Here is a 16902-nt window from a genome sequence, read left to right as displayed (position 1 = left end):
TACAGAGCAAGTTCCAGGACAGCTGGGGCTACACAGAGAAACCCTGTCTTGAAAAGACAAATAAATAATTCATATATATACATACATAAAATATACATACATACATATATAAAAGATTGAGATTTTTAGAGATGAGGCTCTGTGGATAATGCACTTGCCACAGCATATGAACTAGACTTTAGATTCCCAGTACTCACAGAAATGCAAGGCAGGCACGGTGGCCTGCCTGTAATCCCAGCTCTAGGGAAGTAGAGACAGGATCCTTGGAGCAAGCCAGCTAGCTACACTAGCCAAATGAGTAAGCTCTGGGTTCAAGTGAAAGACCTTGCCTCAACATACAAGGTTGGAGCGCATTGGAGAGCAATGCGGGAAGACATCTGGCATGCCACGTGTGCCTGCACACAAGCACCCACATACATGCAAACATGCATATTACACACATGTACACCATATACAAACAAAAATATAAAATGTCAAGATGTTATTACTATCAATTTTAAAATATCGTTTTACGTGTATGCATGTATGTCTGTGTATACATGCCTGCCTGGTGCCTGCAGAAGCCAGAAAAGATCATCAGCTCCATAGAACTAGAGCTACAGATGGTTGTGAGCTATCATGTGGCTCCTGGGAATAGAACCTGGCTCCCTCTGGAAAAGCAGCCAGTGTTTTTTATCCCTGAGCCACCTCTCCAGACCCAGCTACTACTATTTTATTAATGAATATATAACTAATTAGAAGGTTGTAGTGTTTTCAAATTTTAAAAAGCTAAGAAGCCAGGCACAGTAGCTCATACTTGTAATCCCAGCATTTGGGAGGCTGTGTCAAAAGGATTATATGAATGTGAGGCCACCTAGGCTTAGAGTGAGACTGGGGGGAAAAAAATTAAAAAGAAAATTTAAAGGGTTAAGAACTTACACACTATCTACATATAAAAACTGTAGATCACCATATGATTGCCTATGCGCCTGACTCTTTATGATCCTCTCTGGGGCGCCTCTCTCAGTTACTCACTCCACACTGATGCCTTTCCACCTTCAGCCCGACCACAGGCTTCATTTATCATAGCCACTTTGTACCACAGGGTGTCCTGTTCACAGTCCTAGGAGAGGGCCAAGGACATCTTGTACAGGCTGACTTACAAGTCACATTCTCCTGTGGCCTGTTTTCTAACCTAGACTTGAGCACCCAGATAGTTTCCAAAGACAGATGTTCATGGAATCATTAAGTTTACACTTTTGTTTTGTACCAGTAAAACTGTCTCCTTTTAAACATAAAAGAAATTTTAGAATAAACATAAATAAAACATGATAAATATACTGGAGACTTTTAAAGACATCATCCTGTGAACCTTCTAGTTCCCATTTACTTTAATAACTCTAACCAAAATATTTCACAAAGCATTTTGAAAATATGTTTTTAAATTTTATATAATTATTTAAGTAACTTTAGATTCATCCTTTTTTTTTTTTTTTCAAAACTCATCTAAGGCCAGTAAGATGACTCTGTATAAAGACACCTGCCACCAAGACTGACGACTTGAGTTTGATTCCTAGGGCCCAATTCCTGAAAGCTGTGTTCTCGTTCTCTCTCTCTCTCTCTCTCTCTCTCTCTCTCTCTCTCTCTCTCTCTCTCTCTCTCTCTCTCTCTCTCTCACACACACACACACACACACACACACACAAAAGCAAATAAATGTAAAGCTCATCCAAAGTCCCTTTAGAGAAAAGGATTAATTTTCCTTTTTTCAATTAATTAACTAGATGGCAGACAATCAAATACTTTTAAATAATTTTCTGCTGTAGTCAAGCCTGTTCACCTGCATAGAATCTCTCATGCTGATCAGTTTTCTACAGTTTTTAATTTGTTCTATTACATGTATACTACTTGAGGTGTCTCTCTCTCCTCTCTCCCTCTCCCCTTCCCTCAAGGCAGTAAAACAGAATTTAATACCCAAGATCTCCATCAAACACCACATTCTTGCTTTGTTAGGCAATGCTTTGAGTCTGGAATGGTCCCCACTAGCTTATGCTTTGGGTCTTTGTCCTCCAGTTGGTCGCACTGTTTTGAGGGTGGGGTGGGGGGTGGAACCTTCAGGAAGTAGTTACGAGTTTGGCCTTTGAAAGTTATACTGGCCCCTAGTTCTGGCCTTTTTCTTCACTTCCTGGTTTATTACCATGTGAACATACTCCTGTTGCCACTGCCAGGCTTCTCCGTTATGAGGGACTAAAAACCACCAAGACTGGGAGCCAAAATAAAGCACTTCTCCCTGTCAAGTGTTTTGGTCATGGTGACATAAAAGAACTAATAACATTTAAAAGTGTCTTCTTCACTTATCTCAGCAGGGTCCATTATTTCCAGCATGCAAAAGTTAAAATATAATACATACTGAGAAAAAAGTCTCATTGTTCTCAAATATAAATAACACTGAAAGAAATCATAACTCATTCCAAAATATGCCCTTTAGCATAAGAATGATTCTGAGTGAAAACAGCTAAGAAATAGGCATTGGTAGAGTCCTCTGCCCTCAGTTTTCTGCCTAGAGACAGACTGTAACTTCCTATAAGGGGACATAAAGTTCCTGTAGCTGAAGTTTTCCTGTGTCCTGCCTGGTCCTCAGCTGCTCAGACCCAAGTAAACACACAGAGGCTTAATATTAATTAAAACTGTTTGGCCATTAGCTCAGGCTAACTACTGACTAGCTCTTACACTTAAACTCAGCCCATTTCTGTTAATCTACATGCTGCCATGTGTTCTGTGGCTTTACCTGTGTGCTCTTACATGATGCTCCCTGGAAGGTGGGCTGGCGTCTCCTGACTCAGCCTTCCTCTTTCCAGAATTCTCCTTGTCTGCTTATCCCACCTATACTTCCTGCCTAGCTACTGGCCAATCAGCGTTTTATTTATCAACCAATCAGAGCAACACATATTCACAGCACACAGAACATCCCACAGTGTACAAAAGCATTATTCCACAGCAAGTTTCCATTAGGTAAAGCAGTTCCCCATCTACAGCAGCAAAACCTGTTGACCAGTATGAGTCTGCATATGAGGACCACCCGCAGGTGTATAGCATTTCCTCAAAGCTCAATATCCCTTATAGACTCTTCCTTTCACATGTCACTGCACTTTTCATCATCCCCTTGACTAGGGTTTGTCATTTCTTCCCAGTTCCTCCCCCATGTAAAAATACTAACATCCATAAACCTGACACTTTTTCTACAGTTAACCTGCCTTTGCCCATTTAATTCACAGGTCTTGGATACACAATCTGAAGAAGAGGTTGCCCTTTGTGCAACATGATCACTAGGACCACAGGCTGCAAAGTATTAGACTTGGATGAAGACACAGATTTTAATCCCAGTCCTCCAGCTTACCCAAGAATGGATGTGCTATGCCTGATTTCTCCACACCTATCTCATTAGCTATAAAGTATAATATACTAATTGCTCCTTATAGGATTATACCGACATAAATGAGACTACATAAACTACTTTATATATACCTGGTACACCTGGCAGTCATCATCTGGTAAAAATCAATGGTTAATGCTCAGTATGGTAGCATGTGGGGGGTGGGAGGGAAGATTAATAGTTAAATAATTTTCTGTATCTAATATACTTTTAATTCAAAACTGTTATCAAGTAAAAAATAAAAAATAAGCTGGGCAGTGGTGGCGCACGCCTTTAATCCCAGCACTCGGGAGGCAGAGGCAGGCGGATCTCTGTGAGTTCAAGGCCAGCCTGGACTACTACATAGTGAGTTCCAGGAAAGGCGCAAAGCTACACAGAGAAACCCTGTCTCAAAAAGCCAAAAAATAAAAAATAAACAGCTAACTAGTCCATATTCCTCCAATCGCACTGAAATGCAGCTACAAGGACATTGACTAAGATTGAATGTATAGTTTAAACCCTATTTTACAATCATTAGAAATGAATTCTTAAATTTGTTTTTATGTCCACGAAACAATCACCATTTAACACTTTAGCCAACCATGGACAGCATAGACAACTAGAACAGTAGTCACCAGGTTTCAAGAGCTGAAAACTTCCCAAGGCCTATACAATAGCCATCTTCTAGGGGTTACTGGTATAAAAAAAAATAATAATTCTGCCAGTCACATAAAAGAACGGCACATACCACTGCACAATATTTATAGTAATAACTCCTGGTTCATGTACTTATTATACTATAGTTATTTTAGAGAATTCCTACATATTAAAAAAAATGCTCTCACATTACATTTGTGGCTTTAAGAGACCATGCTGACTGGTTAGGCTAACTGGTGCAACCACACTCCTCCTGTTTGCTTAATGGAATCACCTAAGGACCTGTTCTAGGCATGCCCTTGTAAAGAAACACAAGATTTTGACTGAGAAATTTCTACTGTAGTATGTACAAAACCTGTGGTCTTTTTCTGAGCCCCATTTGCAATGTTTCATTAAGTAAAGAGCAAATTTGCTATATTACTAATTAGTAAAATTATACTTTGTAACAAGACTAAATTAGTAAACACAATTTGATTAATGATCAGAATACAAAACAATTACCATGTGGTATGTGAGTAGAAACTTACATATCACAAAACTCATACAATCAGCATGCATGTCTCTTGATACTGTCCTTCAGAAAGGTTCATTTTTTTCTGACTCTGAACTAGACAATATACTATCTCATTTAATTTTTTATTAATTACTTTTCTTGTTGTGTCAAATTATCTGAAAGAAGCCATTTAAGAAGGATTTGTTTTAGTCAGGCAAGGTGGCACACTCTTTTAGTCCTTTGAGTTTCAGAACAGCCTGATCTACCTAGAGAGTTTCAGTACAGCCAGGGTTACACAGAGAAACCCTGTCTGGGGGAATGGGGTGTGTTTAAGAGTAGATCCAGTCCACCAAGGTAGAAAGGCACGGTAGCAGAAGTGTGACGCAGTTGGCCACACAGTGTCCATGGTTGGAAAACAGGTGAATGTTGCTGCTCACCTGGCTTCCTCTTTTTGCCTCATCCCTATGTGATGAGGACACACTCAGTTAAACCTTTCTGGAAACACCCTCACAGACAGATCCAGAAGCATATCTCCTGGGTGATTCTAAATCCAGTCAAGCTGACAGTGCAGATTAACCATTAAAGTCTTCAAAACAGCATGACAAATGTATTCCATTTAAGGGTAAGAACACCAAGGTTGAGAGGCTTACTTGATACAGTGTGACTAAGGAAAAGGTATTATACCCAGGCTTCTCCAAGATTCCAAAGTCATAACGAAAGTATTCTCTACAAAGGTTCACATAGGGGGCCTGGGGAAAGCTCAGTTGTGGAGTGCTAGCTGGCCTTGCATGTATGAAACCCTGGATCTGAAGCTAAGCACCACAGAAATCCCAGCACTAAGGGACATCAGAAGTTCAAGGTCACCTTACATAATGAGTTTGAGGACAGCCTGGGCTATATAAAATCCTATTTTAAATAAAAAAAAAAAACTTTTTAAAAGAAACTTACAAAGCTTTTTCATTCTGAACATTAATCATAAGGGTAAGATATAAGAAACCATTAAGAATAAAAAAAACACAAACATGTCCTACAGCAATACACACTCAGAAAAGGAACAAGTCATTCTATAGGTGCACAGAGAAATGACATTCATTGCAAGTCACAGAGAATCACTAACTTATACCAAGAACAGCCCCAATCCCGTTTAAAGAAACTCTGGGATTCAGCTGCGTTATTCCTTACTTCCAAAGTTATTTATGTCTTTATTTTGGTCCTTATCTCATTACACCGTTACTGTTCTTTCTTATTAACTGACTTCTTTCTATCCTGAATGATAGCCATTTTATCAGTGCAAAACACTGGTCCCTAACTGTGGTTACCATCTACTACATGGCTAGAACTTAATGCAGCTCTTCTAGATGTGAACTCATTTATTTCCTATCCTTGAATTCCCAGCCTAAGATGTAACAGCAAAGCTGTACCTCTTATCTGTACACACAGACACTCAAACACCTTCACAACACTTCTATCTGTAGCTGCTTTTAGGGTCATGGAAGAAATAAAGGAAACCTTGGTGTGTTGCAGTTTTAAAAATTCTAAAACCACATGCTTTCAAACCCAGCAAACAAATGTTTCTCTGTTCCTTGGCAGTCCCAGAATTCTTTTACATTGTCTTGCTGTACCAATTTCATATTCCTGGGGTTCAATAGTCTCAGCAATTATGAACCCTGCTAGATAAACACTTAACCATCCTAGCAAACCATTCTAGAACCCCCATTCCTTAAAAGTAAGACATCACAAGGTCACAGACCTCTAGAGTGGGATTCCCTAAGGTATTCTGCCCTTTACTGACAGTTCTGAGACTACAATCTTGGAAAGGAGAATGTGTGTGTGTGTGTGTGTGTGTGTGTGTGTGTGTGTGTGTGTGTGTGCGCGCACACACACACACACACACACATTATAAAATGACATACTAAATCCATGTCAAAATGATATGTTAATAATGTAAAGAGTAGGGTGTGATGATGACAGATGAGGACTAGCACAAGTGTGAGCTGCACCTTAAGTGTAGAGGCTCAGCTCAAAAGTACACCACAGAGATTATTTTTATAATGCAAAAAGGGACAGACGGTGTAGAGGGAAACCAGATAATGGTGCGGCAGGGCAGGACAGAACTGGAATGTCTTACATGCCATGTCTGAAGTATTCACAGTAATTCTGGTATCACAGTCAGTCTCTCTAGTATCAACTGAGAGCCACTTTGCCTAGCTCAATCATATAACTATGTGCCTTGTATTGGAAGTGAAGATTCAAAGGAATTTGTCAGCAGCAGTGAATAGCCCAAGGAAGAAGTTACTCTGAAGTGTTCCTTTCCCTCTATTTGGAAGAGTTAGTAAACAACTATTCAACAGTTTCAAATATCAAGTATTTTCTGTGATTGTTTCTCCATGCTTTTTATAACAGGAATACCCCAAGAACAGTGAACTCACTTTAGTCACCACCTGTAAAAGCATCTTCAAACACAGCCCCCAAACTGGACTGTCCTGAAGACTACATTGTGAACTGTCTGGACCTGTTTTCTGTCCAAAAACAGCTAAGAATGGTGCCTACTGTGTAGGATGAATGATCTTCATAAACAATACTGATATACGGTAGAATTCAGTAAAGGCTTTGCTACCAATCACAAATTCACACCTGCTTTTTAAAAAAAAATTTGTTTTTAATTTATTGTGTGTACAGGTGTATTGCCATGTGCACATGAGTACAGGTGCCTGAAAAGGCCAGAGGCATTGGATCCCCATGGAATTGGAGTCACAGATGGTTGTAAGCCACCTGACATGGAACACAACTCAGGTCCTCTGGGAGCGGAGTACCTGCTCTTACGCTGTGAGCCATTTCTCCAGCCCCCATACTGGCTATTTCTGAAACAGACCTGGGAGGATTCCCGTCATTCTCGGCATACGTACTCCTTGACTACCCTGACCAGCATCTCTACCTGGATTGCCCTGAGAGCTGCCACACGGATCCTTTTTCAGAGCACACACACACTCTGAGCACTTTTTCAGAGCAGCTTTCTAAAGCCCCACCCTCCACCCCTATGGTAAACAGGGTCACATAGCAGTCAGTGGGAGTCATCTTGTTACTGCTTGTCTCCCCACTAGAATGTGAACTCCACACAGTTCTTCACCCATCAGACACCAGCACAGCACCTGAAACAAAGTGCACATGCGAATGCTGATATATGGATACCCAGATGAAAACCCAAGCTCTGAGAACCCTTTTGGGAATATTACTTAGTGCTAGATTCTCTAGCTATTAATATCAACCACTGTCTAAGAAACTGTAAGATGAAAATACAGAAAGAATTAACCTCTAATTCCATTAAGAAGTGTCATCTCCCAAGTTTCTTCAGCTCTTCAAACTTGGGTCACTTTAGAAAAAAAGCAGCCATGCTTCCCTTTGCTTTCCCATGAAAGTACAGTCATATGCAATGCCATGATAAAAACCCATCCAAGATATTGCTGTCATGGAGGCATCTCTCCCAACTCCAATGTTTATTTAAAGTTCTTCAAAGAAGTTTAAAGTTTCACACCAAACTAGTTACAGACCTAAGGAAGATGTGTGTAGAGTAAGCATTTGGGGAAATACGGTTTTCTCAAAATGTCTGAATGTTTCATTCTATCTGTGGTGGTTTGAAATAGCCCCCAAAGGGAGTGGCACTATTAGGAGGTGTGGCTTTGTTGGAGTAGGTGTGGGCTTGTTGGAGGAAGTGAGTCACTATGGGGGTGGGCTTTGAGTTCTATGCTCAAGCTACTCCCAGTCAAAGTTGACTTCCTGTTGCCTTCTGATCAAGATGTAGCCATCACCATGTCTGCCTGCATGCTGCCATGCCTCTACAAGGATGATAATGAACTAAACTAAACCTCTGAAACTGTAAGCTGCCACCTCAATTAAATGTTTTCCTTTATAAAAGTTGCCATGGTCATGGTGTTCCTTCACAGCAATAGAAATGCCAACTAAGATAGCATCTGTTATTTAAAATAGAAAAATAAGGCATAAAAGACTACACAAGGCAGAGGATCTGGGAAGAACTGGGAGAGGAAAAAGAATATGGTCAAAATGTATTGTATAAAATTCTCAAAGAATAAATAAAAACATTATTTTACAGAAACATTAAATACTAGGTTTGTTTTATGTTTATAAAAAGTATAAAAATAAAGTTTTAATTACAGTTTTCTAAAATTATCTTATAAATCTCTTAAGTTTAGCCAGTTTCTGAGCCAGATTTAAGTTGTGTTAGACTAGAATTAGACTTGGGAAATGTTTCAATTTCCTGAACCAAAGGTTTTGCTCAATCTGCTTAAGCAAAGGCACACCCAGGTCTACCCAGGTCTATTGCTCCCAGCTAAACAAAGCAAGTAATTTAGTGTGTTTAAGAATCACAAGGATGATAAATAAGAGGAACAAAACTGCGGGTATAAACAATTAACTTTTTTTTTAAGATCACTGACAGTGGAAAGAATTCAGACCTGATACAAGGATCAGACTGGATGACCTAGGAGTCCCCTCCAACTCTAAGTAAACATATTTCATCCCAGGAATTTAGCTGCCTTCAGCAAGAATCAGATGCAAACTTGACTCAGGAAGTTTAGGATGCTCGATAAGTCAGAAAGAACAAACCAGCTTTATATGGCCGCCAGGTAGAAGCCTTTGTTTCTGAGAACTTGAAAGAAGCTTCTGTGCAAGCTACAGAGCCTAGAGAAGTCTAGAGTCTATGCACATTATACAAACAGCAGCAACTCAGATCTAACCACTATTTGTTCCCAGTACTCTCAAACTATTCTATAACATAAAGCAGGTCCATTGAAAATTTTAAACTTACTTTACATAAAGGGGTGATGGCAGAGGCCTATAATCCCAGCTATTCTTGAGACCCAAGCTGGATATCCAGATTCAAGGTTGGTGTCCACTATAAAGTGAGACTCTGTATCCCAAAATAAATATGTAAATAAACAATAACCTAAGACTCATTGTTACTACAATTTGATTAATACAACACTAATATTTGGGCCAGATGGGAATAGCAGTCAAAGCCATTAATGGGAATTATATTTTAAAGTAAATTCTAATTGTTAACAACAAATTTAGGTGTAAATACAATGGTGACAAAAACATTCACCAGTATTGAGGAGACATGTTCAAATACCAATAACCAGTTTTTACTGCATTTCATTGCAATGAGAAGAGAAATACTTGAATACTTGAAACATGAATTAATTTTGGGGTGTGGGTATGAGTGGTGTATACACATGTGTGCATGCCCATGCTCACTCCTAGAGGCTAGAGCAGGACGTCTGGGGCCCTGCTCTATCACTCTCTACCTTCTGCCCTTGAGACAGGGTCTTTACTAAAACTGAAGTTAGGATGGTAGTGACCAAGCTCCAATGATCCTGTCTCCATCCACTACAGTGCTGGGGCTACAGGTACACACAGCCATGCATGACTTTTTATATGATTGCTAGGAATTTGAACTCAGGACTTCATGCTTCTTAGTGTTAAGTTTCAAACCCGGGGACAAAAGGCTGAGATGCCTATTTAACATATCAAAGTGGACCTGGCCTCCAGGTTCTCCTTAACATTACAGGGCATGGCTAGCATATCTCACTCTCACCATCCCACCCCCCACCCTCTACCCTGAATTCTCCAGTCCAGGGGCTGGGCTACCCTTTCCCCAGAAACTCTTCCCTATATAATCCAGATATTATGGTTACCCGCCCTTTTGTACCTTTGGCCTCCAGGCTGCTGCACCTGGTTCCCCTCTCTCCTCTCTCCCTTCCCCTTCCCGTCTCCCCATATGGCCCAACCCGAGTTTGTGCTTGTAGAGGTCAAAAGACAGCTTTTAAGAATAGTTCTTCTACTATGTGGGTGCTGGGAATCAAACTCAGGTCATCGGATTTGGTGGCAGGTGACTTTGACCACTGAGTCATTTGACCAGCCCACTCATATTAACTTAAAAAAAAAAAAGCTAAAAGGACTGGGGTGATGATTCAACAGGTAAGAGTACTTGCCCTGAAAGTATCAGGACCCGAGTTTGAACCACAAGTTCCCAAGTCTTAAAAAAAGGTCAAGCATGTCTGTGCATGCCTATAATTTCAAAATTGATGGATAGATAGGTAAATCCCAAAAATGTGCTGGCTAGCTAGCCTAGCTGAAAATGGCAAGCTTCTGACTGAGTTTAGAGACCCCATGTTAAAGCAATAGGGGGAGAGTAATAGAGGAAGACAACCCACATCCTGTTTTGGCTTCCCTGTGTGTACATCTTCACTTGAACACTCACATACAAGCACCATACACACAATATACACTCAAAATGTTAAAGCCAGGTGTGGTAGCTTCCTTCTTTAATCCCAGGACCTAGAATGCTGAAACAGGAGGATCACTATAAGCTCGAGTGAATGTTTTATTTTTTTTTTAAAGATTTATTTATTACATATACAGTGTTCTTCCTGCATGTATCCCTGAGGTCCAGATGAGGACACCAGATGTCATTACAGATGGTTGTGAGCCACCATGTGGTTGCTGGGAATTGAACTCAGGACCTCTGGAAGAGCAGCCAGTGCTCTTAACTCCTGAGCCATCTCTCCAGCCCCTCAAGTGAATTCTAAGCCAACTTGAGCTACAGAGTGGCACCCTGTCTGAAAAAAATATATATAAACAAGAAAATAAAGATATTTCATTTTCTATCATGACTACTACAGTCTATGTGCCGATCTCAACCTGAGTACTCATCTAGAGTCTTTGATCAGAGATGTGATAAATTCAGCTTTACCGCAACTAAAGATGGCACGACACAGTTGCTGCTATTTCTTTTTTGGAGATGTCCCAGTCACCCCTCTGCCAGCATTAAACACTTCCTACTCAGCTCCCCACAAGTTTGTCTTCAACTCTGGCTCAAAGACAAACATGGCCTCTTATCCAAGTTCTTTTCGTACAAAAGCAAAACCAAATGCCAATGTCCTCGTCCTATCATGTATAAACTCTCAACATACAAGTTATCTCTTCCTCATGTCTATGTGATTCATGGGCAATGTCCGGATATCTGCCTAAGCTGTTCACTTGATACCAAGAAGGGTTAGTACAATTTTATTTGCAGAAATTGTGCATTTGCCATATTTCTTTTTTTAAAAAAATTCATTTGTAAGGCTTAGAATTGTTCTATTTGACTCTATAAAGAACCTGTCTAGAAATAATCTTAAAGTCAGTTATGACCTGACCATGTAAAAGTATGAATAAAAATTGAAATAAAAAAAAAGTTGCTAGGTGGTGGTGGCACACAACTTGAATCCCAGCACTTGGGAGGCAGAGACAGATGGATCTCTGTGAATTCAAAATACCCTGGTCTAGATCGAGTTCCAGGACAGCCAGGGCTTCACAGAAAAATCCTGTCTTGAAAAACAAACAAACAAAGGTTATGCCACATCTGCTATGAGGTCTTGTTTGAAAGGTTTGCTCATATTGTTGGGTTTTGGTACACTATCAGCTATCAGGAGATAGTCATTTCAAAATCAATTAAGAATTAAAAGAGGGCTAGAGAGTTGGCTCATCAGTTAAAAGCACTTGAAGAGGACCCAGGTTCAATTCCCAGCACCCACATGGTGGCTCACAACCATCTGTAACTCCAGTCCCAGGGGATCCAATGCCCTATTTGGCTCCTGTAGGCAGGCACATGGTACATATACATACATGCAAAACACTCATACACACATAAAATAAAATTTTAAAAAAAGAAGAGAGTACCAAAACATTATCAAGAAGTCAGTTGTTATTCAGAAATCAGCTTGATCTGAAAATTAGACAACTAATCACATGTTTTGCTTAAGGCATGTGAGGTAAATTTACAAATTCATAAATAAGAAAATCAAGTATTATAGGAGATTATTTAAGCTAACCAGAGCAGAGGAAGCCAGCCTTTTACTTGTATATCAAAGAAAGCAAAAACAAATACTAAGCTATAACACTAAACTAAGAAATACAAACAAAATATTGAGTATTCAGAACTCACTGTTGTAAAGGACTGGACTGTGGCCCCCCGCAAACCTTACATCCACACCCTAAGCCTTAGAAGCTGTGCACACTCCCTTATTTTGAAAAGGTGTCTCTGAGGCTGGTAAGACAGCTCCACGGGTAAAGGTGCTTGCTGCCAAGCCTAACAGTCTAAATTCCATCCTTGGGACCGACAAGAAGTGACTCCTGAAAGTTGTCCTCCGGTCTCCACACACACACACACACCGTGAACAAGTGTACCCACACAAGTAAATAAATGTCTTGTTTATTTTTGTTTTTAACTAGTCTTGAGGACGAAATTAAGAATCTCGAGGCGATCAAAGTTATCCTAGATTATCCAGGTGGGCCTATAGGTTACAATCCAATGACAAATGTCACCACAATACAAAGAGAGATGGAGATTTGAGACAGAAAAGGGGAAATGACACTATGAGGCAGATATGGATAGGCCTCTAGTCAAAGAGAGTGGCCAGCATCCAGAAACTGAAAGACACAAAAATCCTAGAGGGAATGAAATCCACACTAAACCTTGACTTCAGACTTCTGGCCTCTGGAGCTGTGAGAATAACTTGATCTGTTTCAGCCACTAACCCTGAGGTAATCTGTTGCAGTAGCCTCGAGAAATGGACTTTTTACAATGTTAAAGAGACTCCAGTTGCTTTTCTTTCCTCCCCTCTCCCCTTTTTCTAAGATTAAAAATAATTTTAAAGTACGCATATGGAGGGGTGGGGATATGTGTGTGTGAGTACTAGTACCCAAGGGGGTCAGAGCTAGAGTTACAGGTAGCTGTGAAAGAACCAATGTGGGTTCTGGAAAGCAAATTCGGGTCTGCTGTAAGAGCAGTCCATTTAAGCACTGACGTCTATCTCTCCAGTCCCTCCAGTCCATCCCTTTCAATGGATTTTAGATTAATAAAACTTAGAAACATCCCATTACTTACCCTAAAGGAATAAATGGGAAAAGGGACACACTGCTCACTTTCAGTAGTGACTAACTACCGGAACCTGAAAAAAGCTCTACACTGGTGTGGGCACATGGCTCAGTGGGTAGAGCACCTGTCACATAAGCATGAGGTCCTGAATTCAGATCCCCAGACCCCACAGAAAGCCAGACAAGCCGCTGTGTGTAATCCAGTGCTCCTGCAGTGAGAAGGAAGCAGACACAGGAGAGGATCTGGAAACTCAAAAGCCAGCTGAGCTGGCACACACGTGAGGAGCAAGAGACCCTGACTTGAAGTACAAGGCGAAGATCAACACCCAAGGCTGTCCTATGGCCTCTGTATGTATGCCATGACACAGTGCCCCATAATCATGAATATGAATACCTACGGACATGCAGTCCATACACACATGTACATGCACACAAAGATTTTTTAAACCTGAAAGGATACACAAGTTATTCAGAATTTCAGTAATGAATATGATCTCAAAAATGAGAATAGGAAAGCACCTATATTTTCACAGAATCCAATGTTACACCACACAATCAATCTGCTTCTGCACAACAAAAGAGGTCCTCACCCTCACCTTCTCCCTCCTCAGGTGGAACTGAGGAGGAATTGTAAGTAAGAGTTTGGATACAGCTGCCTGGAGACTATCTTACACTGTACATATTCTCTAAAACTATTTATTACACATAAGATTACTAATATGGCTAGTGAACCAAGGAAGAAAAAAGCCTATGCTTTAAACTCTTATGACCAATGAACGGTTACTCACTATGATTTTATTTTGATCTATATTCCTGTCTAGCCATATTTTTCCCTCGTGTAAATTTGTTCAGTACCATCATGAACCCCCTTTAAGTTTCATATACTAAAGAAAGTTGAGGCCAGACATGGTAGCACATGCCTCTAATCTCAGCACTCAGGAGACAGAGGCAGGCAGATCTCTGTGAGCTTGAGGACTACGAGGTCTATGTACAGAACTCCAGCTCACCAGGACTACATGGTGAGACCCTGGTTAGTTTGTTTCTAGAGCTGGATATGGAAAAGGAGAAGAACACATTTTTTTTCTCTTTCTCTTAATCTTAGTTTTAAGATTACCTCCTTCATACTAGTAACTCCAAAAGTCCTCAAATCACCTCTACCGCAGCTGCTGTAACACTGGGGTATGTTCCATTCGACTGTCCTCAAATGCATGCCCTCTCTCCCAATCAATAAACTCTCTAACTTTGCTTCACTCTGACTCATCCTGAATTTCTCTGCAGCAAGAATATGGGCCGCACTTGAGGTCCCTGAGGCTCTGAGGGGTACTTGTCATGTGCAAGGTCAGCAACTTTAAGTCACATTCCCAGCTGTCCCGACAGCTAGTGAAAATATATGAAATTAAATATTTACCATGATTATACCATACATTCATTTGACACACTTGGTAAAGTGGCAGAGGGAGGAATTCTAGCCATCAGCCGGAATTCCTGAAAATTCTGAATGATAGCCTATTCTAAAAGGCAACTGCTCAGAAACCTCGACATGGAACGGTGATTTTTCTGTTTCCTAGGAAAACACTTATAAGATATTAAGTGACTCCTCGCCTCTCCTAATTCCCTTCCTCAGACATTATTTCCAACTGGAGCAAACTCAATAAGGATCTCTCCCCAACTGCATCCCCTGACCCAGAATGAAAAGTGCTGCGAAGTGTGTGCGTGTGTGTGTGGGGGGGGGAGGATTAAAACATAAATGATACAGCTCCATTCTGTCCATCCTGAACATGAGGGGATCCCAAACAGAGCTCTTCTTGCAAACTGAAAACTAAAAGAGAAGCACACTTGCAAGGTTTTTTTTTTTTTTTTTTTTTTTTTTATGAGACTTCATACCACTAAGCCATGTTGGGAGACCTCTTCTTTCTACTTTCATTGTTTTCCAAGTTCAACCTCCACAGAAAAAAAGAAACAGTAGCAGGAAGAAAGCAATCTGAGCAGCGATCAGCCCCGCATTGAAGCCCAGTGGAAGCTGGCGGAGAACTGTATCCACAGTGAGGCTCCTATTGTAACCAATGTATTCATTTCCTCGCCAGGCTCTCGCTTTCACCCGGGAGGGACGCAAGGCGAAGAGTTGTCCTTCACAACTGTCACTCCGGTCAGCGTCTAGAGGGCTTCCTCATCTAAAAGCCCTCGGCAGGCCGTGCAAACGGGGCCAGTCCCACCATCCCCACCTCGGACTCAATGCCCTACTTTGCCAGGCACCGAGACGGGCAGGAACAGCCGGCCGGGGCGCGGAGGGGGGTGGTGGGGTGGACCCGGGAACACACTTAGCCTCTGCAGGACGTTCCAGAAGGAACCCTCCGGTGAGAAGCACAAACTTCTCCCCCACCCCACCCCACCCCGCCCCGCGGCGGGAGGGCCGGGTGCTGCAGCACGTGCTCGCCGGGCTGCAAGCTGCACCGTCCCCGGGGGAGCGGAGGGGGGGGACGCGCCTCACCTGGACCCCGGTGTAGTTCTCGAAGAAGAAGAGCACCATGTTCTGGTAGACGCAGTAAAGCCGGTCGTCCACGCGCTGGTACAGGCGGGCGGGCAGCAGCGCCGACAGCCCCCGCCACAGCGTCCAGGCCAGCAGGTAGGTGGGCGCCGAGCCCAGCATCAAGATGCTCGGGAGCAGGTAGCGCATAGAGTACGTGTGGAGCACCAGGGACAGCAGCATCCTCTCGGCTCGCCGGCCGCCGACTCCGCCTGCGTTGCCCGCGCGGCCGCCAGGACCTCAGCCACCGCCGGCCGCCCGCCAATCACCGCGCGGGGCCGGCCGCGCCGCCGCCCTCCAGCCTGGCTCCGCCCCCAGCATGGGCCGCGGGGGCCCCGGACCCGGCGGGGACAGGGGCGGCCCCGGCTCGCCGCCACCGCGGAAAGGGCACGCCCCGGCTTGCCGGGCGCGCTCGCCTCGGGGCGCTCGTCCTCAGCGCGTTCGCTGGGCTTCCCCGGGGCGAGCCGCGCCTGTCAGCGGGGAGACGGCGTGAGGCGGGACCTCCGAGGCAACAAGGCGCCTCCTGATTGGCCGGCCTATGGCCGTAACACGCGCTCTGATTGGCCCGGACCCGGCTGTCGTCACGACGCATGCTCGGCTGCGGATGTTGGCTGTGGCTGAGCCCGGGAAGGTGTGAGAAGGTGGGTTGGGGCCTAGGCGGGCTGGTTCAGCCTTGGGCCGGCCTGAAGAGAGCGGCGTGGGGGGACCCGAGGATGCTCCCTGCAAGACACGCGTGAGCCGACTCGGGTCGTGGAGCGCAGGAGGAGCTCAGCGCCGCAGCTTACGGGCGGCTGCAGCCCCTTCGCGTGCCGGAGGGTCACCCGTGTCCCCGAGTGCATAGGAAGCGCTCCCTCCCGCCCCGATCGTTGCAGAACGAGGCCCGGGTCCGTCTTCCGGAGCCTT

At 43.0% G+C, this 16902-nt stretch overlaps 1 protein-coding gene across 1 annotated transcript in view; it reads right to left on the bottom strand.

Moving 5' to 3' along the window:
- Positions 1-16434, bottom strand: part of Agpat5 (1-acylglycerol-3-phosphate O-acyltransferase 5) — a 48412-nt gene extending 31978 nt beyond the window's left edge. The window contains exon 1 of the mRNA XM_028882065.2: positions 15964-16434. Coding sequence (XP_028737898.1) covers positions 15964-16182 — 219 coding nt within the window. The 5' untranslated portion in view covers positions 16183-16434. The remainder of the gene's footprint in view (positions 1-15963) is intronic.
- Between the last annotated feature and the right edge of the window lie 468 nt (positions 16435-16902).

This window comes from Peromyscus leucopus, chromosome 17 (assembly GCF_004664715.2).
Source record: "Peromyscus leucopus breed LL Stock chromosome 17, UCI_PerLeu_2.1, whole genome shotgun sequence".
Taxonomy (NCBI): domain Eukaryota; kingdom Metazoa; phylum Chordata; class Mammalia; order Rodentia; family Cricetidae; genus Peromyscus; species Peromyscus leucopus.
The sequence above is the reverse complement of the archived record's forward strand: the minus strand, read 5'-3'. Positions and strand labels throughout refer to the sequence as shown.